General features: G+C 45.5%; 1 protein-coding gene across 1 annotated transcript in view; it reads right to left on the reverse strand.

Moving 5' to 3' along the window:
* Nucleotides 1-481: 481 nt before the first annotated feature.
* Nucleotides 482-26454, reverse strand: part of dnaaf9 (dynein axonemal assembly factor 9) — a 36171-nt gene continuing 10198 nt past the window's right edge. Inside the window, exons 14-37 of the mRNA XM_080012620.1 lie at nucleotides 22885-22961; nucleotides 22315-22359; nucleotides 22180-22225; nucleotides 21982-22093; nucleotides 21600-21670; nucleotides 21139-21186; nucleotides 20974-21064; nucleotides 18341-18444; nucleotides 18093-18236; nucleotides 17744-17829; nucleotides 17370-17471; nucleotides 17056-17173; nucleotides 16875-16963; nucleotides 16630-16752; nucleotides 15933-16058; nucleotides 13743-13780; nucleotides 13156-13291; nucleotides 12530-12616; nucleotides 11133-11239; nucleotides 10740-10814; nucleotides 10074-10240; nucleotides 9785-9850; nucleotides 6592-6685; nucleotides 482-5970 (exon numbers count right to left, since the gene is read on the reverse strand). Of these exons, the coding sequence (XP_079868746.1) occupies nucleotides 5864-5970; nucleotides 6592-6685; nucleotides 9785-9850; nucleotides 10074-10240; nucleotides 10740-10814; nucleotides 11133-11239; nucleotides 12530-12616; nucleotides 13156-13291; nucleotides 13743-13780; nucleotides 15933-16058; nucleotides 16630-16752; nucleotides 16875-16963; nucleotides 17056-17173; nucleotides 17370-17471; nucleotides 17744-17829; nucleotides 18093-18236; nucleotides 18341-18444; nucleotides 20974-21064; nucleotides 21139-21186; nucleotides 21600-21670; nucleotides 21982-22093; nucleotides 22180-22225; nucleotides 22315-22359; nucleotides 22885-22961 (2259 nt within the window). The 3' untranslated portion in view covers nucleotides 482-5863. The remainder of the gene's footprint in view (nucleotides 5971-6591; nucleotides 6686-9784; nucleotides 9851-10073; nucleotides 10241-10739; nucleotides 10815-11132; nucleotides 11240-12529; nucleotides 12617-13155; nucleotides 13292-13742; nucleotides 13781-15932; nucleotides 16059-16629; nucleotides 16753-16874; nucleotides 16964-17055; nucleotides 17174-17369; nucleotides 17472-17743; nucleotides 17830-18092; nucleotides 18237-18340; nucleotides 18445-20973; nucleotides 21065-21138; nucleotides 21187-21599; nucleotides 21671-21981; nucleotides 22094-22179; nucleotides 22226-22314; nucleotides 22360-22884; nucleotides 22962-26454) is intronic.

Consider the following 26454-nt stretch of genomic DNA (forward strand, 5'->3'; position numbering starts at 1 on the left):
AATACAGAGCTGACCATGTGTCATCAGGGGATGGTTGCTCAGGAGGTAGAGCTGGTGGTCTAGTAATCTAAAGGTTGCTGGTTGGATCCCAGGCTCCTCCTGCTAGCATGCTGTAGTGTCCTTGAGCAAGACACTTAACCCCTCATTGCTCCTGATGGCTGCGTCCGTCACTGTTTGAATAATTGTAAGTAGCTTTGGATAAAAGCGTCTGATCAATGAAATGTAAATCTCAGCGAGCGACAAATCCTGCGACATGTCGACCGTTCGACACCAGAATTGTGGATTTAACGTCAGAATATTTACCGCTTCTGTCAGTAATGGTGCAAAGTGTGACATCAAACTGACAATTCAGACTTTATTTAATATCTGTTTTAAACATTTGATATTTGTTATTGTCAGAGTGATGCGTGGTGGGATTCCCTGGATCCACCCGTTTGAAAGAAAAGAGCCAGGACACCACGCAAACCATATTAATATTTAATGGATTACTCGGTGCAATAAATACAACAGTCAGATTATAAAAGCATCAGTCACAGGAGAAAAAACTGAAGTTACAGTAGTTTTGTGCAAACGCAAATTCAATTTCAACTCGTTTTGGGTGAACACCGCCCTCGAAACGAGACGTGGGAATTACTTTTGGCACCTTTCCCTCCGCGTGGAGTTATTTTTTGCCGTCACTTTGGACGCCTGCAGGCAGGGAGGAGCAGTTAGGAGAGAAAGCCCTTTGTTTGCCGTTTTTTTCCACATCGAATTCTGCGCCGTCACGTCAAACACTTCCAAGCTCCTCAGCACGGCTAAAAAAAACAACAACTTCCCTTTTTCTATTTGTGCTGCGAGCAGCGAGCGGACGTCGCTGACCTGGTTCTGATTCTTGTTACTGGCTTGGAGAACTCTCATCTCCGCTCACTTGTGTTGGACGGAACGGGCCAAAACATCACCGTCCAAAAAAAAAATGTTCACAAGCCGATACAAGCTCAAATATTCACGAATGAAAAATATCCGTTGCGTGTAAAAAGTGCAAACCTCCCAAATTTCTGGCTCCTTTTTGGAGCCAATGGAAACGTGTTCATCTCCACATCACAGTACGAGATGCCCACGTGGTCCCACGGTAAAAACACCAAACTTTGTTTTTGTCCCATAACTTCAGCTCGAAAAAAACCACAGGACGAAGACAACAGGGGGCGTAGTAAAGTTAGTCTGGGGAGGGCGGAGCGGGGGGCGGCAGCGGCCGGCGGATGGAGCGCTCCGCGGGCCCCCGCTGTGCAGTGAGGAGGGGTCGCCCGCCTTTAGCCACCAACTCAACCGTCGCTTCGCATCCGTCACCGAACACGGGTCCCGGCAGGAACCCGGGTCACTTCCTCTCCTGGGCCGGGGCCCAAGGAACCGTCACGGAGACCGTCAAGCCACGGCGCCGAACCCCAACTTTACTCTCGGATCGTTGGGAGTGGAACCGAGCCATCGCAATCAGAATCTCTTCGCTCGATGGGGCCATAGCAACCCGCGTACTTCGATGGAAAACCCAATAACTGGATCAATTTAAAAGATTCTGCCGCCAATCACTCGGGTTGACTCCCGATGATCAAAAAATACTGTTTTGGTTAAAAATACCTTTAATGTTGTTCATTTGAACGTTATCTGAAGGGTTTGGAGAGAGAGAACAGGCTCTGGTGAAGGAAATAAAGTAGGCGTGGCCTCCGTGACCTTGATAGGAGGTGGTTCCAGTCCCAGAAAGTAAAGCCCCGTCTCCATGTTTTCCTCTCAGTCGGACCTCCGGGTCGGTTGACGGAAAACCCTGGGGTGGAGTTTTACTTCCTGATCCCTTGGGTGTCACATCCGGTTCAAGCTCAGCCTTCATCCGCGTCAGTCAAGACGTGTCGCGGCAAAGGACCTAAACTCGTGGAAACGGTTCCCTGGGCCCCCAGCCTCGGCTCCGTGACACATTTTTTGGTTTCTTTTTGTACCTGAATGACGCCGAGCCCTCCACGGCCTGCGCTGGGACCCCCGCCCGCCCTCCCGGAGCACAACACATTGCTTTAAAAGACGATTCCACTGAATCCTTTCACCAACGCCGTCAGAGGCGCTTCCTCCGCTGACGACAGCCGCTGTCATCTCTGCTTTTCTCAGCCGGGGCCAAGGCACTGCTGGAGCGGAGAACCGGTTCGGTTCATTAAAAATGTTTATGAATTTTTTTTTTTTTTTTTTCATTTATTCACTTGTAGCTTGTGCGAAAAGCGTACGTGTACTACGTTCTATTCACAGTCTTACAAAAATACTTTGCGTCACACGGAGGTCATTCAAATTCTTGCCAGATACGTAAAATAAACTCAATTTTTTTCTCTTTGCTGAACCAGTTTGGTGAAAGGCTGTCAAGAGGATAATAAAGGCGATCGCATTTACATGACATCTTAACACATGCAAAAATAGTGTAGTAGATGTAGTAATCGTAGTAGTTTATATGTGTTGCTAACATTAGTGCTAATTCGACTTTGAATATCACAACCTTCTTACACAACCTGGTAAGGAGCAGGACTCTGTCCTGGAGGACCCTTTAAGGACGGCTTAGTGGCCAATCGGACCGTCATGGAAGCTCCGTCTCTGTGGCGTCTCCGGCCTCGCAGCCACTTGGCTGTCAGCGGCGGCTGCTCCGGGCGGGGTTACGTAAGTCTGCGCCGAGAGCAACTGTCGCCCACAAACAGAGGCTGCGGGAGGGGCCACGTAGCAACACATGCATGTTATTTGTTTTGTAATTCAGTGGCGTCAGTTGCGCTTTGTCCTTTTCAGCGACTTCCTTTCGAAGTCGTCTGGGTCGACGGGACTCAAAGACCTTCAGCCTTTCATTTGGTTTACTTTCTCAGCCACGTCCTGAAAGGGTTCATCTGAGAGCACTGTAAGCACGACATATTGAGAGATATCACAAGGTACAATTGCACTTGTTTGATGGGGTTAAGGAGGGTTAAGGAATAGTGTGGTGGGTCCAGGTGAACCCTCTGGAACATGCCGGCTGATAGACGTTAAGAAGGAACTTCAGCGCTATATGACACGACATCTCTACGCCTCATGCTCCATAGGACGGTGCGGCTGGTGAAGCGCTGGGGCCAGCAGTGTCAGGGTGGGCGTTCAGTTTGGATTTGAAACATGGTGGACACACCCAACTGGGCTCATCGGGCCGCGGCGCTCGCCTCTCCTGATTCCCAGTTTCAGGTCATAGCTAAATGTGCACAAGCTGCAAATGGCCGGCAGGAATAAAAGGGTGAACTAACGCCTGGTACACAGCTGACAGACACTCGCTCCGTCACTCAGCTCCACCTTGGAGCGTCAACGCCCCCTGGCGGCCGCTGGATCCGCTGACAACAGACCCCACGGATCCGTTGAGGAATGTCAAACTGTGCGATGACGCCGGGACGTCAGAACCTCATTTTCAAAACAAAAGACATTGTCGTTGTCATTTGAACACGGTTTCCTTCCATTTTTGGGAGAGACCGGTGGCGGTCACTACCTACGTGGTACAAACACCACGAGCCGACAGACCAAGGAGGAGCGTCCTTCATTTATTTCTTCTTCAGAGCTGTGTACGCGGCATTCGTTTACCGTGGATCCAAAACACAGAGGTTGGAATAGAATTCTAAAATGATCCAGATCATTTTAGCATCGGTCCTATTAAGTGTTCTCATCCACCACTTCCTGTTTGTGTGCGTATTATAAATCGTCATCACAAACGACCTCTGACCTCTGAGCATATGGCATAAGAACTAGGAACAGAGCTCAGGCAGTTGTTTTGGCACGATACTCAAAGGCCGATATATAATAACAATAATAATAATAATAATAACAACAACATGACAGTGGCATCCTGCGTCTCCATGGGGCGGCTTCTGAGTCAGCACCATGTGACCCAGGGCTCGGGGTGTGTCCGCCACACTGCTGACCCCGCGTCAGTTTTAAGACATCAGAACTCCCTACAAATTTCAAATGTTTCTGTCCTATTTTCAAATTGTTTCTTCTGTCGTCAAGAGTTTGATATCGTGTACACGGGTGGCAACAGTACGCAGATTACATATTTCAAGAAAAAATATAAATCATTTTTATACGAAGTGACAGTCGGTCTACAACAATATTAAATCTGTAGCCACGTATATCACAACTCAAATAGTACTTTTTGCATTTTTTCTGCTTCTGTAGACACATTTCCAAACCTGCTGTAGCCCGTAAACAGATCTAATTCCTCGAGAAACATTTTCCCACGTTGTAGAAGTGCATATTAAAACCCTGTGGACGGGAACTACAAACTACAAACAGGCTTTACGCCACGGTGCGAGGTTCTGTAGCACACTGCAGCAACACAGTACTCTGCGTCTCTACACGTATACGAAGCCTCATCTTTCCACAGGGCGTCCCCGCCCAACCCAAACCCCAACCACAAGAAGGCTTAATCATATGGGAATGCTCCAGTCGTTTAGGGGAAATGAGCTTTTTACAGTAGTTATACTAAATATCAGTCCGAATGTAGCTGCATTTAAAACTAAGATCTAATTGTTATGTTTTTGTTTGAAGTCGTCATGAAGGTGCATATGTATCTTTAATAACTCAGCTTTAGCGATGCTGGAAGGTGTATTTCCCTCATTTCACACAAGCTAGGCTAGCTGATTCCATCTGCAGCCTTGTATGGAGCTAACAGAGTTAGCATACAGAACTGGAGTATACCTTCAACCCTAGAATGGGTCATTTCTGACCTTACATATGCATTCTAGGGTCAAAACAAATGACGTTTACATATTGTCGCCCTAACCTATGAGATCAAGAGATATAAAGAGAGAGAGAGAGCTCCACACCTGAACCAGGAACCCCGCCTCCTGTGTTTCCTCCACCCACTGTGCTATTTCCATAGAGAAACAAATTTCAGCTGCAGCTATTTTGCCAGATTAGTGGAAAAGCTTCTCCATCTTCAGCCTCCGTCTTTCACTATCAGATGAATTATTTTTGACTCTGGAGGTCTGGGAGGAGACCCCGCCCCGGGCACCGGCAGCACGGTGAGGGCTTTCCACTCTGGGCACTGTGGGGTGATTCAGTGTTTTGGGATTGATTTTTATAGGTGCTGCCCTCGATCTCCCCTGCGGAGCGTCGTCTGTTTTATGGCTCTGTCGTTAGATTCACTTCAAGAGCGTTAAAATCGCTGGGAGCCGGGAGACTGGCGGCACGGCTCGGTTCGCCCGGTGTTAACAGCGGCTCTCGGAGCAGCTAACAGGTGGGCAGCGGATTGGGTGACAGAGCGGCAGCGATTCTTGAGAAATCCACCAGGGAGACGCTCGCCAGGACACAAATAGAGCAGACGGAGAAACACAGAGAAAGACCTGCGATGGGAAACTCCCTCTGAGCCGGAGCTCAGGGTGTACTGGACACAGTGCACTGTGTTTACAGATAGACGGTGTACTTTGTTTACGGAACAATGTGTGTCCTGTGTTTATAGATACGTGCACTGTACAGGTACATACACTGTGTTTACAGATATGTGCACCCTGTTTACAGACAGATAGGTGCATTCTATTTGCAGATACATGCACTGTGTGTTTGCGTCAGGTGCTGTTCAGGTGAGGAGCTTGTCTCTGGTTTTACTCTGCGTGACAGGTCATCATCAATTTTCTAATCTGAACGGCGCTACGCCCATCTAAGGGCGCTACACTTAAGCTGCTGACTTCTCCATCTCTTTAAAGGTGAAAGACTAAACACCACCAGTGAACATTTGTCTGGTTATAAATAATGAAGGGACCTCCAACAGCTTGTGGTGTGAATTCTAGATTCATTTTACCCCCCCCCCCAAAAATCTCCTTACATTTAGGACGGAAATGTATGGACAGGAAATTCTGCATTACGGCTCAAACAGGTCCGGCTGCCCGTCGAGCTCCAGCTGCCGGTTGAAACGATCGATCTCTGCGTTGGCCTCGGCGACGTACTCTGTGATGAACTCGTCCATGTCTGACGGAAGCCATGTAAGAAAAACTTCCAGTTTGAATCTTTCGTTCAACGTGATGAGCTGACAGTTGAATTAGTTAAACGTTTAAAAGCCCAACTGACAACATTGATGAACATTGTTGTAAAAGAAGCCCAATGATGATAGTGATGATAACTTTGTGCATCCGTCCGCAACCTAACATAGTCAAATGAATGCTGAAGTAGATGTCGCACTGAAAAATAAGGTCCAAAAACACAAAAACAAAACAAAGCTTTTACTTTTTTGTTCCAGCTATTCTGAGGAACAAGCCAATTGATGTCATTTTTTTTGTCATTGTTGTGTTTTTCTTTGGCCCCTGTTTTCATGTAATTGCTGACGTTTCACTTGGGAATGGGTTGCCGTGACAACTATGACAACATTATCTTCCTCAGGTTATTTCTGTTTGAGTGATCATCCGTTCAAAGGTAAAACGGATCAGCCAGGAAGAACTCGTGACTCCCTAAAACATAAATCCATGAGATTAAAAAAACATTTATTTCCCCAAAAATAAATATTTTCAATAAGCCATTTAGCCGATTTTTTGGGGGGTTTTGAAAAACACGTTTTTCTTCCAGTTGCGCTTCATGAGCCGTAGGGAAGGATACTGGGGTGGAAATGTCTTTTTTCTCCAAAGATGTCGACGTACTGGTGACCGTTGTAGAAGTATCCTGGCAGCAGCGGGTCCAGATGCCTGGACACCTACAGACACAAGTGCTAATGAATACCATTCTCTAGTTTTAAAAAGAACATATTTGACATTTGTCCCATACTTATTTAGCTTGCACTCTATGAGAAACAGCTATTCAATGTGCTTGTGTTATGCATGTGATCCTCTATGCGCTTTTTCCACCACCAACCCAACGCAGACAATCTTATGGATTTTTTGCCAATGTTAAAAGAGTTATAAATATAGCAGCAGGCAGAAATACACATGGTCCAGATAAGTCTTCTGGTCATCGGGTTTCTGACGTTTCGTTAATCAACACAAAAGAAAGGGATGGTTCTTCCTATGGCTGGTTATGGCCAAAATTGTTACCACAATGTCCTTTTATATTGATTGATGTCAATAATTATCACAATATATATTGATTATTAATAATAATAATAATAATAATAATAATAATAATGCTCAATTTACAGTTTTAAGTGTATTCTCTTGGCTTTAGGTTAAATACTGAATAAATAAGATACAAAATATCTAAACAAAAAGAGATAAAATTGGAAAAAAAGAAAAATAAATAATATATAAATATTTATTAGATTTATTTAAATATATAATATATGGGGTTTGGAGGAGGGCAAGTTTTAGTTCAAGTTGGTGTTTGAGGAAGATCTGCTTAGTCAGCGCCGGGGAAGCATCCCCGCTGCACGGCTGGAGAGCACCACGGCCTGGGACAGAGCGGAGGCGCTCCTGCTCTTTCATTGGCTGTTCATGTCACATGGTTGTTTCTCTGCTCTGTACGATTGGCTGTTCATGTTGTTCCTTTGTAGGTAGAGGAAAACGGACTCGGTATCGAAAATAAATCTCATGAATTTATCATCCTTATCGTAGAAGATTTTATTGTGAAAATGATGGAGATTGTTTAATCGCCCAGCCATGGTGCCTCCAAATGTTCCTGGAACTTCCTGTGGTGTGAAAACGCCTTCTGTGACAGATTATAGCTTTTGGGCTTTTGTAAAATGCAGCACAGGTTACAATTTGAATTTCCTTTAAACGCAGCGTCGCCTGCAGTTGTCTGTCCGTGTCGCAAGTGGTTGGCTGTGAATGACTTCTGAGAGATGAACCTTGGACTGATTATAACTTTGGATGGTGACGTCACAAAGTGCCCGGCTCCTCAAACTCATCAAATTGCCTCAACGTTCTTCTACTTCTAGTAAAACTACGACAGTTTTTCACTGATTCCTGCTCCAAACGCACATCGATATTGATCGACAACACATCTGAAACGTCCCGGTTCTCGCAAGACTTCAAACATGTCTGTGCCTACTGCTGTTGTCGTGTTTCAGACACTTTTAGCCCAAAAAACATTAACATTAAAAGTAAAAAATAAAATATGGCTGCCAGCAGCAACACAGGGGTTCCAGTGTAGTCGTGTTAGGTACGTATTACACTTTCATGACATTGAAACATTGATGACTCTAAATGTTCATAAGCTATACATGTCAGATCATTTATCTTCATTGATGAACACCCAAACAGATGATATTGTTTTTAAACAGTACGTTGCCGTAGAAACCATCTGCCTTAGCTGTGCATGCTCGCACCAGGTGCACGCGGTTCTTGTGGTCCATGCACCGAGGGTCGCTCCAGGATACACCATCTTCACTGCCAGGTCGGGGCAAAGAAACGCTGTTTTTTTTTTTTACATAGATTTCATGTTTTGGAAATAAATTGTGTAAAAATAAAGACATTTTTGTTGGCCCTTGTTAACCTTTTAAACATGTTTTGAAGTTTGGCGTTTACTAGTGCTTCATTGGCTCATGTGTTCAACCAATCACCGTGGACTTACGTCACTGAATGTTCCTCTTGTGTAGAAGCAAAAAATGTCCCTGAAGAACGACATTGTAACAACTACGATCGTTCCTGGATCATGCAGTGCGGACACAAATGAAACGGACGGTTCCTTCAAAGGTCCTAGAACTTCCTGCAGTGCGAAAACGCCTTCTGTGACTGATTATAGTTTTTGCGGTTTTCCGAAACACAGCGCGAGTTTCAGTTTTCCGAGTTTCCATTAAACGCAGCACGGGCTCGTGCTGTCCGTCTACGTGTAGCAAACTCTATGCAGTCCACAGGGCACAAGTCGTTGGATGCAAATTATTATTATTATTATTTTGGATGATGATGTTACAAAGCTCCCGCTCCTCAAACAAATTAAGTCGCACCAACATTCTTCAACTTCCAGTAAATTTGCAAAAGTTCTTCACTAATTTCTGCTGCAAATGTACATCAATATTAATGAAACTCAAACAACAAGACGTGTGAAGCATTCCCGGTTCCATAACCTCAACCATGTTTGAGTGTACTGCGGTTGCGGTGTTTCAGATACTTTTAGCCCGAAAAATGCCAAAAAGATTAATAATAATAAAAATCGGAGCAAAAACAATAGGGATAATAAATATAGCTGCTGGCAGCAATGCATGGGGTCCAGTTTAGTCACGGCAATTGTACCAATTACACAATTTACAGTTTTCAGAGGCAAGATGGGATGAATGTTAAATTCTATTGATCTGTGCTTTAATAATCAATACTGGTATTAGCCTGCACTGTCCCTTAAAGAGTGTAAGTCGCCGCTTGTTGATGTCATCCCTCCGCAGCACTCAGTTCGCGCTGGACAGAAAGATGATTCGCCAAAAAAAGAGTGAGGTCGGCGCAGATGCTGCACGCAGCCACTAATACAGTTCACATCAATCCAGTCCTGAGCGCAGGGCAGTGCGCATCGTGCCCCGTGCAAAAGCCCCCCGTGAGCCAGAGCCCTGCACGGATATACCATGTTGGATGATGAGGTCCCAAAGCGCCCTGCTCCGCTATCCCCGGTACCTTCGCTAGTCTACTAGCGTCGGCTCTGGTAAACCGCTTTTTCACTAACTCTTCCTACAGATAAGGTGCGATGTAGATCAAACTTGGACCACAGCATGTGTGAACGGCCCCGAATACAAATCTCATTCATTCTTGTCAGTGGAGTTTCTGAGCCACAGACATTATCACATTACATAGACATGTGATAATGGCCAGAAGGGCCGGACCCCTCATAATGATAATAACAAGAAACTGCAGCAAGAGAAAAGAAGACGGCTCACATGAATGTTCTTGATTTCCTGCGGCGAGAGGCTGTTCAGGCTCTTCCTTGCCTTCTTCATCTCCCTCTGTGTGAAAACAGAAACATGTGACCCACTTCCAGCTATAAACAAACAAACAAACAGGAAGTGCTTGGTTGGGTCCATAATTTTCCCCCTATAAAGAACTAACCGGCATTTCAGTCAGTCTTGAAGACAGAGGGAAAGTAGAGAGGGAAAAGAACAACCAGACCTGTACACCTCAGGTTCCCTCTAAAAAGTCTCGAAAACAGATTGTTGTTAAGTACTCTACCTGCTTGACGCACAGTCTGAGCCAGTCCTTGAGTCCGTCCTGGGTCAGTCCAACGCCGTGGAACACCAGGAAACAGGAAGCGACGCTTGGCTCTGGGTCCCGGTCCAGAGCGACACTGAGACACTCACTCGCAGCGTTGTAGCTCACCTCCATCTTCCTCTCAGAGTCTGGAGGTTCCACACAAGGTCAAGATCAAGATCCAAAGAGAAGGTGGAATAACTACACAGTGTCAGTCTCAGGTGTAGACGCCATTAACTAAACTATGACTTGAGAATGAAGTGAAATCAAGAGTAGTAATTTAAGACCAATCGTAATCATTTGCTGAGGAATGACAGCGATCCTTCAATGTCTCACTCCATTAAAAAGTGCCACTATTGTGAGGAGCATTTAGAGAATTGTTTGGAGTAGTTCAAGAATAATAATTCAAGACCCATTATCTAAGGACTAAAGTTACCCAATACTAAGGATCTACTTAATTATATCAATCGCATTTTGCTTGTTTGCTTATTGCATTATTACTATTTAATTGATTTAATTCAACTTAAAGCTGCTGATGTTGAGTATAAAAGGTGCTATACACATAAAGGTTATTACTATTAATAAGAAGAAACAACATGAAATGACACTTGATCCTTCAAGGAAACCAGAAGGGAACTTCACGCGTACCACAAAACCTGACCTTCCCCCAAACGTTGTAGATATTTCCTCTGAAGGGGTTCGGTCTGAGTGAAGCCTTCAGCGCTGGAGAGAGAGAGAGAGAGAGAGAGAGAGAGAGAGAGAGGACATAAGCAGCCGTCAGACTTTACAGTGCGGTTCTTTTTTTCACTGTTTACACAAAAGCGCAGCGCTTGGGAAGGTGTCACGGCGCTACGCTCTTACCATGGCACGGTAATAGTCGCACACTTCCTCTGGGAATACGCGCTATTAACGGCAACTGCTGACAATGACTTTGAGGCCGCCGTCATCTCCATATCAGGAACTAAAAGCAGCTTATGTAATTGTTATCAGGCTGCCAGCACGGATCTGCAGCGCTGTCACGTGTCTTTCTTTCCATCTCACCTTTACAGCGGGCCGTGAACAGGGCCCTCTCCAGGGGCCGATGGAACTCCACGCGCTGCTGGGTCAGGACCACAGACCCTGATCCGGGGGAGTAGCGCCCCCTGCACCTGAAACGAAACAGCGCACGTGCACGTGAACATGCCGCCCCGCGGGCTCCGACACTGGAGGTTCTGGATCTAAACTCTGTTTGACGTGATCTGTTTCACGCGCCGCTGGTTTTTGACGGGGGACCGGGCGTTCGGGAGTTCTAAGCTAGCGGCTAGGAAATGATGCTGTATGATGGTGACTGATTCACCAAAAGTTCAGATCCGGACAAACGTGTAAACACACATGCACACGTTAAGACACACGCCAAGACACACGCCAAGACACACACACGGCAGTGAAAGACAGTGTTCTGATAGGACCACAGCAGAATGGTGGCTGGAGGCAGATCGCTGTCATGTACGATCTGATCTGAGGATATAGGGGCGTCTGGTTATGGGCATCTGAGTGGACGGAGGCCAGAGAGAGGGCCTGACCTCACCCACCCCCTCCACCCACTGTGTACATGGCAACTGCACGGCCAACAGCTTGTTACTGGGCTGCTCGGAGCCAGCTGCCCGTAGAACTGCACAAGTTGCACCCGTGGGGCTTTAGAGCAATCAGCAACCGATACCCAGAACTGCCCCCCACCCCCAACCTCCACCCCTGGCCTTGCTGCTGCACCGCAGGCAATTAGACAGGAGGGATGTGGTGGAGGTGGCAATCGGCCACTCGCACTGGATTGAATCACATTTACTTTTGGTTTCTCAGCTTAAAATCTAGACTTAGTTCTCAATTTTAAGTGCAGAAAACCTAAAACCTAACCTAATATAAAGGTTTAATAAATTAAAGGAGAGGTCTCAAAGCGCAGGCCTGGGGGACACATCCGCCCCGCGACATCATTGAATGCGGCCCGCTTCATGTTCATAATATGTGACCCACAAATGAATTTCAAAAACACGATGCTTACTGAATCATGCAAATGTACTTAATGTTTTCAGAATATAGAACAGAATAAATATGAACATTATAACAATGTTTTTATGATTACGTGTCATATTTTACACATTATTAGTCTGTAAACTACGGACTAGAAATTTGATTAGAAATTCACTAATGCGTGGTGTAAAAGAAAACATGGGACAGTTTGTTTTTCCCTTGATGTCCAATGCCGCCCCTCTACGCGAAGACAACCCAAGTCAATTAAATGATTTTAAGTTGATCCAATCCAAAGCACTTTTTTGAGGGAAGAAGCCATTCTCACAACATCAACAGTATATCCAATATGTGTCCATACAGTTCATTCCAACGAAGGCTCAGTCCAGTTTTCCTCACACAGCTCCCTGCGGTACGAAGGGTCAGTGGGATCTTACCAGCCGGGGTAAAGGAGATAACGCGCCCTCAGCATCTGGGACTCCTTAAAGCTGCTGTCACTCAAGATCATCTTCATGTCTTCATCCCTGACAAACACAACATATAAATGAGCAAAACAGCATCGAGGGTCAGGGTTTTGTTTTACAACGACTCCGCTCCACCGCATTAACCTGTGAATTTAAGGGAATTTACGATGGTATTGCATATATATTTTCATGTCCACAAATCATCACTTTTCTGGACATCATCGCGAACGTAAGAGACTCGCAACAGACTTGAAACGTTAAAAATCACACAGAGAAATATGTGAATATAATTCTAGATTATTTGAGTTTCTTAAGTCTTCATGGTTTGCCCCGTTGGACTGCACTGAAGCAGGGTGAAAAGCTGCAGCAGAGTGGGAAGCTTCTCAACAGTAAAGTGCAGTTCAGTGGGGTTGTGCTGTGAACAGTTATAAATGACGGGAAGCAACATTTTAATAAGACCTGGGATGAAAAACAGCGAGCCTACCCTCCAATACACAGGAGTGAGAGCACAAAGGGAAGTCTTAAAATAGATCTCAAAACAGACTCAAAAGTCGGGGACAGCACGTGGGCTGCAGCGGATATGTGAAGCAGAGATGGACCTGGTGACGGCTGCTCTCTCTGCCTGGATGAAGGCTGCGGTGGGGTTGGCGGATCGTATCAATTGCTGAACGTGCTGCACCAGAGGATGGGTCGCCTCTCCTGGCGACGTGGTGAACACCACCGTACTCACCACACCTAATGTGGACCCAGGTACAGGGAGAGAAGGGGGAGTTAACCGCCGTCCAGCTCCAATGTTTTTTGCGCAAAATTAGCTTTGTGAATGGTAGTTCCAAGTAGCTGCATTTGAAACTGAGATCTGGTTTTAAGCTTTTTACTTCATTTAATGAAGCTCTAACTCCACCTCAGTGATTCTGGAAGGTGTTTGCATCTGGAGATTTTGCAGCTGTGTATTTAGTTTCAAGAAGCTGTGGCTGTATAAATGGCTGTTTCTGGGAAACATCTTGCTTCATATTTTATCATATATTTAACAATTTACACCACTACTTACAAAATCGTATTTTCATGACGATACAATGCCACTAGATGACAAACAATCCCACATCAGAACTAGAGCACAGAACCCAAACGGAGGTGGAGTCACACGAGTAAAGCACAGTGCAGGAGGTTCTGCGGGAAAGTGACTTACCTTGGCTGCACTGCTCCACCAACTTGGGCAGGGCGAACCTGGGGAGAAGAGAAGAGGTCACATGTACCAGAGTGCCTTTGGTCTGGGACTGCTAGTTTTGTTTAGCAGGTGCTACCATGCGTGCTGAAAGTACCGAGGGGCCCAGAATCCCAATCTGTTGTCATCAGTTCATTAAAAACAGGTGTCACACATAGCAAAACCACCTTTTTATTTGTGGTACACACCATTATATCAACAGGAAAAATAAATCTGTTTATGACCCATTCGTGCCAAAGTTGCACTGTGCTAAACAAGCTAATTCCATGTTATGGTTTTTGGCCAGCGATCTGATTAGCCCCCTGAGGCAGCATAACTCACAGGAGGACATGGCAACCACCAAGGGCAACTGAGCAAGCTAAAAGCTTTCTGTAATTTCATTTAATCTTAACATGATTCTCTCTCTCTCTCTCTCTCTCTCTCTCTCTCTCTCTCTCAGCAAGCAAAGTCTTCAGCACCCTCCTCTGCAGCTTATGGGGAGCCTGCAGGCTGGGGGATCAGCTATTTGAGGGGCATTCATCTTTCCTGTCCTGATGTAATGAACTGTCTACATCCATCACAAGAAACGGATCATGAGTGACTGCTGAGCTCGGGGGAGGGCGCTGCACCGGCCTCTTGTGTGGATCTGGGGGGGATTAGAGAGCTCTGCAGAGGGGGGTGACAGGCAGGTCAGCCCTGATCTGGGCTAAAGACACCCAATTAGCACCACAGTGAGGGTGTGCGCACCCCCGGACAATCAACGGCAACAGACAGTGACAGCGGGGCTTGTCGCCTAAAATGGAAAAGTCGGTGCTAACTTGGGCTATTGATGGACTTTTCCACAGCTGGGCCAAGTGGGGCAGGTCCACGGCTCAGGATGATAAAACACACCTCAGAGACTGAGACTGTTTAAAGCTCATCTCAACAGCCAATCATCTCTCCTGGCAACAAGATGCTAAAAGCATCGGAGAAAATAAAATGGAGATCCATAGGGTCTGCCTCTTAGTGCATCATTACTGCATGTGTCTCACACCGAACAGCAGCTGCAGGAGGCAGCAGAGGACGTCTCACATTTCATACTGTTGCATAAAATTGCCTCTCAAATTTTGTGAAGCAGAATCAATTTATTGCATTGATTATTCACTACTCTCAATTGCCTGGTTGAAATATTACTGAGAATTCTTTTAACCTAAACTTTTTTTTCCAATCATCGGAAGTCAACCTAAGGTTGGCATTAGATTTATTTGAAGTTTTGAGAGAATAGCTTCAGTCGACTGCTCTGCACCGCCGCAACTTGCCGTTGCCAAAGAACACGATCACAATTACCACATTGTTCCCAGTACGTATGTTATGTCATCTGAAGCTATACTCTCAATAGTGGATCAATTTAAAAGACTCGGATGTACAACACTCATGTTGACCCACAGTGATCGAAAAATAAGTTCTCGGTTAGGGAATAGAGAACGGAGTTTTCCTTCAAGCCTTGTATTTTGAAGCGGTGGTCAGTAAGCGGCTGAACCAGGGTGTCCGTCTGAAGCGAGCAGGTCATTGACTGGAGTGGATTCTTATTGTTTGGGAGCAGCTCAGATAGAGGCTCTGTAAGCTTCAACTAAAGCCCGGGACAAAAGTGTTGGATTAAATGTAGGTCTGATCCTCTCTCTAAAAGGGAAGTCAGCCTTCAGTTTTAAAAGCTTAGACAGTCACGTAACCTCCCCTGGAAACCTCCAGCACTTCAACTGATTTAGCAGCATCACCACACACTGTGACATTACTGTGGGTCTAGTTTGAAATTCAGTTTTTATAATTTTGCAGTTCTCCTTTTTCATTTCACTTAGAAGCCAGATAGAGGTGGTTAGCTAAACAGAGCGTTTAGACAACTGTTAACATGAGGGACACAGTGAGTATGAGAACTGAGCAGGGATGGGCAGTATGAATATATTATATTGTTACTACTTAAAAATGTATAATTATATGTTTTAACAGGAAGATCCTGAGAACGACATTTATAATAGCACCTTAAAATACACACACCACTGCCATTCTGATGGACTACTGGGCTCCCCGAACCCCGAACTGTTAGCACCTATTAAACTAAACATACACACACACACATTTCTCAGACATACTGTGTGACTCGACAAGCAACATCCAGTGGGAGGTATAATGAGGAGGTACCTGTGCTCCATGCAGGAGGCGAGCGGCTCGACACAGGCGGTGACGGCCCCGATGGAGAAACAGGCCTGGATCAGCGGCTCAGGATGGAACAGGACGGCTTGGACCACGTCCAGAACATCTGTGTATCTGGACCAGAGACGGGGAATTAACGTCCAATATAAAACAGCACCAAAAAACGCTTGAAAACAAATCCTGGGATTCCTTTGAGTGACGAGGGAGAGCTCGGCCCGTTCCATCATTAGATAGAACACTGCCGACACAACAGAACAACTACAGCTGGAGGTTTGGATACTTAAAAACATATATTTTTTTGAATAAAAAAACAAAAGAACAAACATAATGCAAAACTAAATTTTATGTGCTTATTATTTCAATACAGTATGTCTGTACAGGACAAATTCAGGTCAATGTAGTGTCTTTCTATTATGCAAGGCAGATTTTATTTTAACTAACTGTTAATAAAATAATAAAGTATAATCATAGTTGTTATTATTACTATTATTATTATTCTTCATATAAATCAATATTATATAATCCTAATTATTCATAATTAGAATTGATTATGTAATTAATTAAAATTGTAATTATTATAATCTTATCATCTTGCTACAGTGTTATTTGCTATAATTTAGTTACAGTACAAAATTAAGGTGATTTTAATGTTAACAACCACACAACTGATCCCAAACGTCCTCACCCTGGTGTCAGCAGCAGCAGGCGGGGTTTGGACCTGGAGCCTCTGTGGCTCTCCAGGAATTTGGACAGGTAGCTCTGGAGGTGGGAGGCCGAGAAGCCATCACAAGGCTGGTACACCACCCACCTGAGTGGAACAACATGGGAGTTAATACTACTAGTGACTAGTAGTGCTGCCACAGCGGTAACTGTACTGCATATCTATCTATCTATCTCTATATATATATATATAGTACGCTCTGATGATACCTTCCAGCTTCCTGGTTCAGCTGCACCAGGCAGGCGCAGAGTCGATTCTTGTGGCTTCCTGGAAGTCCACTCAGGATGGAGACGATCACCTACTCACAGATCAACACATATACAATAACATTTTAATTCAATTATTTTCCTTTTTCCCCTCTACTGTGATGAGTATATTTGTGCCTGTCACCTTGTCTGCCTGGCTGCAGAGAGGGTTACTGAGCTCTGAGGAGGGGAACAGCGCCCCCACGTGGTCGTTCATAATGGGCTCCTGACTCACACTGCTGAGAGCAAAGTGCTGCAGGAACCTGGTGGAAGGCAGAAGAGACACGATGAAGAGAAGCCACCAACAGAAACGACAGAAGTAGTGTAACACAGTACTAAACACAGTACAAATATTGTTGAAATATGGTACAATTCACACACTTCCCATAATGCATTGTGGGGGCACATATTGTACGGACACGTAGAATGTGGTTCTATGTCATTGTAGGGTGCGCTCACATGTCCTGCTCTGGCAGGTGGGAGTATGAGGTCTTCAGGCTGCCTCTGCGTTTGGCGACCGGAGGCTCCTGGCCATCGTGCAGCTTCTGTAGCCTGCAGTGCCTGCAAGGAATGCATCAGCATGATGGTCATCATTTATTATTATAATTAAAGCACCAGGAGAGTTAGTACTTAAAATCAGTGCTTGTACAAAATCGGTGTTTGTAAATTAGTGCTACACAACAGCATTTAAGATTTAGCGCTGTCATTCAAGGCGTACTCATGAAAGCAATTTATTTGTTCTATTCTGAACTTTCCTCTACTTCAAAACTCACACGTGATAGTTGTCTTACAAGTTGTTAAATACTTTGGGGGAAAAAGCTTTGTTTTCCTACATGTTCCTCTGGTCCCAGGTCAGTTGTTCTTTCTCCACCAGTTGCAGAGTGAGTACAGAATCTGAGCTCCGCCAAACAGGCAGCACCTGGAAACCAGCGAGACACTGGTTATACTGGGACGCTGCTACAGTTACCAAGACAACAGCGAAGCTTAAGGTCAAAATCACACTTTTCTCGAAAAAATGGGAGTTTGTGTGCCAAAAACGGAATAAATCGATCAAATGTTTCAAAGGCAAAATCCCTTGTAGAGATAAATAGTAATATTAGAAATGGTTACATAGGAAATAGTAATAGAAGTCTTCAGTTACTTGTGTGTGTGTTATGTATTTCCAACCCACTATAGTCGTACCTTTGAATAGAAACTCTTGTGACTCTTGGATTTGGGCTGGAGGGAGAAGCCCAGGCAGCGGTCATGGCTGTGCAGGGGGAAGGGGAGGTGGGGGAGCAGTATGTCCTCGTACTCCACAAAGAGGGAAGCCACGGAGCTGGTGTCCTGCAGCACACACAGTTTCGCTATAATATATCACACACACTGGCTACCACTTTATCATCACTGGTCTAGTGTGGTTGATCAAGGCCGTTGCGCAGCCTGCATACCGCGTCGTAGAAGCGGATGGAGCTGATGTGATCGTTGCTGAGCGTGAAGCTTCCGTACTGGGGGTGGACGAACAGCAGACCCTCAGAGAAGAAGCAGATTTTCCCTACGAGTGAAAATGAAAACACAAGATACTCACAGCTGGTCTTCATTTCCAAAAACCTGAAACAGTGGCAGCTGGATTTACAACTGCATCTAATTACGACTAATTCAAGATACCAGGAGCGATAGTCGCGAAAATTTGAATCGACTTGCGACGGACTGCTCCAAGATACGACTGTGGAAATTTGCAGTTGGCGTGTACATGGTGTGTGCACGTAGTTCGTGGCTCATTGATATTTTTTTCATATTTACTGTGTTTGTGCTGTGTATTTTGTTTATTTTCACCCTTCATGATTTTATAATTTATATGGGAAAAATTGCTTCGACATACGACTGTTCTTATAGAACAAGTTACAGTCCTAAGTCGAGGTAGCACTGTAAGTTGAAAAACAGAAATGTGTTAAAGAAAAGACATTTTAATATTGTACTATCCCAGTGTAAAAAGTGTAAAAACCTAGTAAATATATAGAATTACTTAGAATCATAATTTATACCCATACAAATAACTTATCCTGTGCATAGGATCGCATTGTATATTCTATAAATGTTATATATTTGACCACTCTATTATAAGAAAATAGTATTAATCAACTGGAAAAACAGACATAATCTTACCACATCCCAATAGTTACATTTATTAATAGAATACTTCTCAATGGAAAATCTATTGGCAATATCCAAAAACAAGGTTGATTCATTAATGTAAAATGGGCTACTTTTATCACTGACATAACTCCATCCATTAATACTTGAGTCTTCCTAGGTCCGGGCAATGCCGTGGTGTTTTGGGGCATGTGGGGGTCCTCCTGGTCTTGTCGGGGGGTACCGGGGCTGGTTAGGTGTTCTGTGACCTGGGCGGGGACCTGAGCCTGGCCGGGTGTGCTCAGCTCACCATGTGGCCTCATCCGGTGGGGGGCGGACTCCTGTCTTCGCGCCGTGCTGCCGGGGTACCTGTCCTCTGGTGCTCTCGGTGCGCAAGGCGCTCGTTGCTGGGTGGGGCAGGCTGTGGGTGGGGGGGCCGTCTGCCGCCCTCTGGTCTGTGCAGTGTGGTCAGCGGCAGGGGCTGACCAGGGGCCTGATGGGGGCGCGGAGCTGCCGGCATGGCGGAGGCGCACGGCGGGCCGCTCTGCGCTCTTGGCTGGTCGCTGTAGGATGATGCCTCTGGGTACAGGAGGTGACCGTACTATGGCGCGGTCTGGTCCGCGGTCGGGTCCGCATGGCCGCTCCCCGGCATGCTGCGCCCATGTTGACCGGGTTGTGCTTCGCCTGTCTCTCCCAGTGCTAAAACTCATACTGTGTACATACACCACACAATAGGCCTCAGGCTTGCAGGATGGGTGGCTGCTATCTTGCCCGTCACGCTCCTGTCCCGACGTGCTTTTCGTCCGTCCCGAAATCGTAACTACATTAACAAAATCGTCCACACCCTAATCGTCTGTAGACACGAACCAATAATCACCATGACAAATTCCTAGTACATGTAAATGCACCTGTCAAATAAAGTAATTCTGATGCTGAAACGCGCACGGAACAAGCAGGATCAGGACCAGGATCAATTATTTACAATATTTACACAAAAACATCTATTTTTTACCAAACTAAGTCCCATAGCAATGGAAAGCAACAGGGAGAGGGTGTGACAGGAGAGTGGGGACACGGGATGGGACAGAACGGGACAGTCCCTTAACTGAGTTGTGTTTAAAAATGTTGTTTTATACAAGTAGGAAACAAACGAAAATAGATAGATCAAAAATGAAAACACAGAGCGCTGTCTGGAGAAGAAATAAAAAAAACTTCCACTCCTATTCTCTGATACCTCTATTCCACTTCTGCTGGACTGTCCCTTGCCCATTCTTAAAGGCGCAAGACGGAAATGTTCCGGAATGTAGCTGCATGTGTGAATAGTGGAAATCACTGCAATCTCCAGAAACGTTTTCCCCGTAATTTACCGCTCTGAGCTGAAAGAGGGGGCAGAGAATGGGCGGTGGGAGAGAGGGGGTGGAGGGAGGGAGGCGTCCCTCCCGCGATAAGTTACAGAACACGGTGAACTGCAATTACACGGTTCACCGTTACAATGTTCGGATTTTTCCTGTGGATAAAAATATATATTTCTGTCATTAATGCCCAAGTCTCGTGGATGACACAACAAGTTTGCCTTCTTCTGATCAATTTGTTTTTTAGTAAGTTGGTTTTTGGCTTTGGTTACTTCAGGTGGTGAGCATATTTTTTCATCCGAGGGTGCTGTTCCTTTTTGTGGATGTTCATCCACCAGGTGCTTTATTGCTTATCTAATACACTGTGGCTGCCTATCACAGATCACTGTTTTCTTGCTCAGAAAGGCGGACCCCGCCACCAACAGTGGAGACAGCATATGTAAGACTACATGTATAACGCAAATATACATTCATGACAGTTTCTTACAAAGTGCCGGCTATATATAAAGTATTGAATACAGAATTTCTTCAACAAAATAATCTCAGGGATTGCCACTTTAAGATCACAAAAATGTGCAGATGTAGATTCTGAAGCTCACCTTCCTCGGGTGTGGAGAGCTGGCTTCTGGAGAAGACGTATGCAGCGTCTAGCGCCGTCAGAGCCGTTCCCAGGCAGGTTCCTTCCTCGTTCTGTTCGAAACACAAAGGATTGAATGATATCTGCAGAGCCGCCACGGAGCAGCTTACCATGTATCTCTGCTTACTTTCATGAGGAGCTGGGCCTGCTCCGACTGCTTCACATCTGATTCCATCTAGAACACACGACAGGTTAGAGATTCAGCAGCAAACCTGCGACTTCGCCACGTGCTGCAAGTCTGTGTCTGACAATAGATCCTGGAAAAGATTATCCTCTGCTGAGGTTTTGCCTGATTGCTTCCTTCAATATTTCTTATTTGTAAATATATTCTGAAAGCACCAATAGTCATCTCCAAAATACATAGTGGTATTTGATTTTTGTCAATGTCGCCCGGTCCCTGATTCTACTCTGCTGAGGTTTCCTCTGGGTGCTTAACAGCCAGAAGAACAGAATTGGTGGCACTGAGCAGCAACGATGAATATTTGCACTGACTGAATAAACCCATATACATTCTGGGATATCAGTGCTACAACCCTCAACAGAGTGCTTTTAATTCCTTCTCTAGACATGAAGCGTTCACGCACTCACCATCCAGCAGGTGTAGCGCGGCACGGTGGTGGTCAGGACCGTGTAGCAGCTGTCGGAGGAGACGCTGCCGTCTGCAGGGAAAGCACAGGCTCATGGAGTAACAGAATACATGTGACGGCTTCATGTAATTCAGTTAGAAAAATGGTAACTGTAATCTGTTATAGAGAAAATTACCCTAATAAGATAAGAACATTACTGAAGGTAAGATTCCAGCATATTTATAAGACGTCTGAAAATGACCCATATTAACTTCCATCATAACTTTTGCTTGTGACCTAAACCACCATTCGCTTGAGCGGCAACTAAACACTGTTTCTGTGTTTGAACAAACTTTGAACTCTGATGTTGATTCTATTCTAATGTGATTTGATGTGTTTCTCACCTTTCTGTTCAATGTTGATGCTGGATTCCAGGAAGGACTCTGAGAAAATGAGGGATCCCAGGTCACCGCGGTTCCACTGGAGGTCTGGGACGTCATGGACCGTCATGCAGGCCTGTCGGGGACAAGAAGAGGAAATATATCCACTTTCTGGACATGTCTGGGAAGTATTTAAAGAAAGCATCCCTCAATTCCACTCACAGTTTTCATCACATAACGACTTCCCTCGTCACTAAGAGGAATGACCCTGAAAGAAAAAACACAAAAAATACATTTTAGTAGATAAACCAAATACCCTAACAACTAATACTGAGGGCTGAACTGAGCGTCACTCACCTTCCTTCATTATTTACAGCCTGGATGTTAAATGCAGTTTTAGACCTGTGAGGGGGCAGAGATACCATAAATATGGTTTGACAAAGTCTGGACATCAAAGGGATGCTGCAGTTTTTTGGGTTCTGTGCCGCCTGAATCTAAGCATGTTGGTGCTGTCAGGTTGCCAGTTCAGTCAGCTAAGCTGTTCTGGCAACCCCCAACTCACTAATATACACTGCACCCAGCAGATGGAGGCTCAATAGTAGTTTGAAATGTAGCAGCATTTAAAACAATTCAGTTCTTGCTTTCTCCTAATATTGCTTTAACGTTTTTACTTCTATTAATCATGAAGATGCAAGATGTATTGATTAAATAACTCTGCTTTTTAGAGATTCTGGGAGGTGTATCTCCCTAATTTCACAGGAGCTAGGCTAGCTGATCCCCTCTTAGCTTGCAGCCAGTCACTATTTCTGTATTTTACACATAGATATGTAGGTATTGACCTTGAAGACAAGAAACAAATTCCCCAAAAAACTGGAGCATCTAAGGAAGCACATTGCTGGAAGTCAGTAGAAACAGAGGAAGACAGACCTGAGGGCCATGCGGTACTGACTGAGATTCATCGAGTCCAAAGCCACAAAAAAGGTTTGTTCTGCCACATCCTTTGCCTAAAAAAGAAACATTCATCTTCACGCAGGTGTATTAAAAGTAAAAAACATTTTGTATTTAGGGGTGAAATTATTATTATGCTAATCAACAGACACAAAGATATCTGAATAATCTTTTAGCCAGTTTAGTGAATAATCATGTTAAGCTTTCTTAAATGTGCTATTTTACAGTTTCACTAAAATCTAAATGAAAGTTTATGTTTGACTCTGACTACTGCCACAAATTAGTTTTCTGAGTTCCAGTGAACGCAGCATCACTTCCAACAACAATTACAGTTTTCTGAGTTCCTGTGAACGCAGCATTAGTCCCTGCTTGGAGCGCTTTCCTGAACTGGAGAGCCCTGTCCATGTCTTCTAACGTAATACCAGAAAATGATTCCACTAGTTAATTGATCGCGGATGGCCTTGTTCTCTCTGACGGATAAAGAAATCTTCTCTTTCCTCTGTGGACTGCTCCCGTTAGGGGTCGCCACAGCGGATCATCTGCCTTCAATACCTTGTGTTCTGCGCATCCTCCTCCCTGACACCACCCACCTGCATGTCCTCCCTCAGCACCTCCATCAAGCTTCTCTTTGGCTTCCTCTTTTCCTCTTGCCTGGCAGCTCCACCCTCAGCCTCCTCCTCCCAATGTAACTCTCATCTCTCCTCCACACGTGTCCAAACCATCTCAATCTGGCCTCTCTCACTTTTCCACCAAACTGTCCAACCTGAGCTGTCCCTCTAATGTCCTCATTCTTAATCCTGTCCATGCTTGTCCCTCCCACTGAAAACCTCAACATCCTCAACTCTGCTACCTCCACCTCATCCACCTGCCTTTTAGTCAGTGCCACTGCCTCTAAACCGTACATGGCTGCTCTCACTACCGTCCTGTACACCTTCCCCTTCACTCTGGCTGGAACCCTCCTGTCACAGATCACTCCAGACACTCTTCTCCACCCACTCCACCCTGCCTGTACTCTCTTCTCCGCCTCTCTCACGCACTCTCCGCTGCTTTGGACGGTCGACCCCAAGTACTTGAACTCATCCGCCTTCTCCACCGCATTCTCAGCCCTCCCTCCCATTCAGGCACATGTATTGTGTCTTACTCCTGCTGACTTTCATTGCTCTTCTCTCTAATGCTGCCTCCACCAGGCTCTCCTCCACCTGCTCCCCACTCTCGCTACAGATCACAGTGTCATCCGTGAACATCATAGTCCACAGAGACTCCTGCCTGATTTCATCTGTTAACCTGTCCATCACCACTGCAACAAGAAAGGGCTCAGAGCTGATCCTTGATGCAATCCCACCTCCACTTTGATGCCTTGGTCACGCCTACTGCACACCTTACTACTGTCTGACTGCCCTCATACATATCCTGTACCACTCTTACCTACTTCTCTGCCACCCCCGACTTCCTCATGCAATACCACACTTCCTCTCTCGGCACCCTATCATACGCTTTCTCTAAATCCACAAAGACATTACATTACATTACATTACATTACATTGCATTTAGCAGACGCTTTTATCCAAAGCGACTTACAATTATTCAAACACCGACGTGTTTGAATAACATTGCATCTGTAGTACTTTTTCCTGGCATGAAACCATACTGCTGCTCGCTGATCCCCACCGCTCCTCTTAACCAAGCCTCCAGCAGCCTTTCCCATAGCTTCATGCTGTGGCTGATCAACTTTATTCCCCTGTAGTTACTACAGCTCTGTACGTCTCCCTTATTCTTGAAGATGGTACCAGTACACTTCTTCTCCACTCCTCCGGCATCCTCTCCCTTTCCAGGATGGTGTTAAACAGTCTCGTTAGGAACGCCACTGCCATCTCACCTAAACATTTCCATGCTTCCCCAGGTTTGTCATCTGGGTCAACTGCCTTTCCACTCTTCATCTTCTTTAATGCTGTTCTCACCTCATCCTTGCTAATTTGCTGTACTTCTTGCTCCACTATCCCCACATCATTCACCACCTCTTCTCTCCCTCTCATTTTCTTCATTCATCAACTCCTCAAAGGACTCCTTCCACCTTCTCAACACACTCTCCTCACTAGTCAGCACATTCCCATCATTATCCTTCATCACCCTTAACCTGCTGTACATCCTTCCCAGCTTGGTCCCTTTGTCTTGCCAATCGGTACAAGTCCTTTTCTCCTTCCTTCCTGTCCAACCTCTCATACAACTCGTCCTTTGTCTTTGCCACTTCTCTCTTCGCCTTGCGCCACATCAGCTTGCACTCCTGTCTACTTTCTTCATCTCTCTGACTATCCCATTTATTCTTCGTCAACCTCTTCTGCTCTATGCTCTCTTGTACTTCCTCATTCCACCACCAAGAGTCCTTGTCTTCCTTCCTCTTCCTCATGATACACCGAGTACCTTCTTGGCCGTCTCCCTCACCACTTCTGCAGTTGTTTCCCAGTCATCTGGTAACTGTTCATTCCCAACCATTGCCTGCCTTACCTCTTCCCTAAATTGCATGCAACACTCCTCCTTTTTCAACTTCCACCATTTCATCTTTGGCTCTACTTTCGCTCTCTTCCTCTTCTTGGCCTCCAGAGTCATCCTACAGACCACCATCTGATTGCACCTCCTGCATAGGATGTAGTCCACCTGTGTGCACCTTCCTCCACTCTTGAATGTCACCCTGTGTTCCTCTCTCTTCTTGAAATACGTATTCGCAACAACCAATTCCATCCTTTTGGTGAAATCCACCATCTGTCCTTCCACATTCCTCTCCTTGACACCATACCTACCCATAACCTTTTCGTCACCTATGTCTCTGCTCTCTTCGCCAACATGCCCATTGAGATTGGCTCCAACAACTGCTCTCTCTCCCTTGGGGATGCTCTCCACCACTACATTCAACTCACTAAAGAATTCTTCTTTCTCTTCCATCTCACACCCAACTGAGGGAGCGTACGCACTGACCACACTCATTATCGTCCCATCAATTTTCAGCTTCATGCTCATCACTCTGTCCCACACTCTGGTCACCTCCAAAACACTCTTGACATATTCTTCCTTCAAGACCATCCCTACCCCGTTTCTCCTGCCATCCACTCCATGGTAGAACAGTTTGTACCTGGCTGTGATACTCCTGGCCTTACTTCCCTTCAACCTGGTCTCTTGTACACATAGTACATCTACCTTCCTTCTCTCCATCATGTCAGCCAGCTCTCTCTCTTTACCCTTCATAGTGCCAACGTTCAAAGTTCCTACTCTCAACTCTACTCTCCTACCCTTCTTCCTCTCCTGCTGTCTCCGGACGCGCCTTACCCCTCTTCTTCTTCGGCCAACAGTAGCACAATTTCCACTGGCACCGTCGGCTAACGGCACCAGTAGCGGTCATTGTTAACCTGGGCCTTCACCGATCCGGTATGGAAATCAGATTTGTTTTCCGCATGTTTGATTTGCATGTTTTTTTCCGCTGGATGCCCTTCCTGACGCAACCCTCTCTATAAATCCGGGCTTGGGACCTGATGATACACTGGCTTGGGCACCCCCAGT

The sequence above is a fragment of the Zeus faber genome, assembly GCF_960531495.2.
Source record: "Zeus faber genome assembly, chromosome: 13".
Lineage (NCBI taxonomy): Eukaryota > Metazoa > Chordata > Actinopteri > Zeiformes > Zeidae > Zeus > Zeus faber.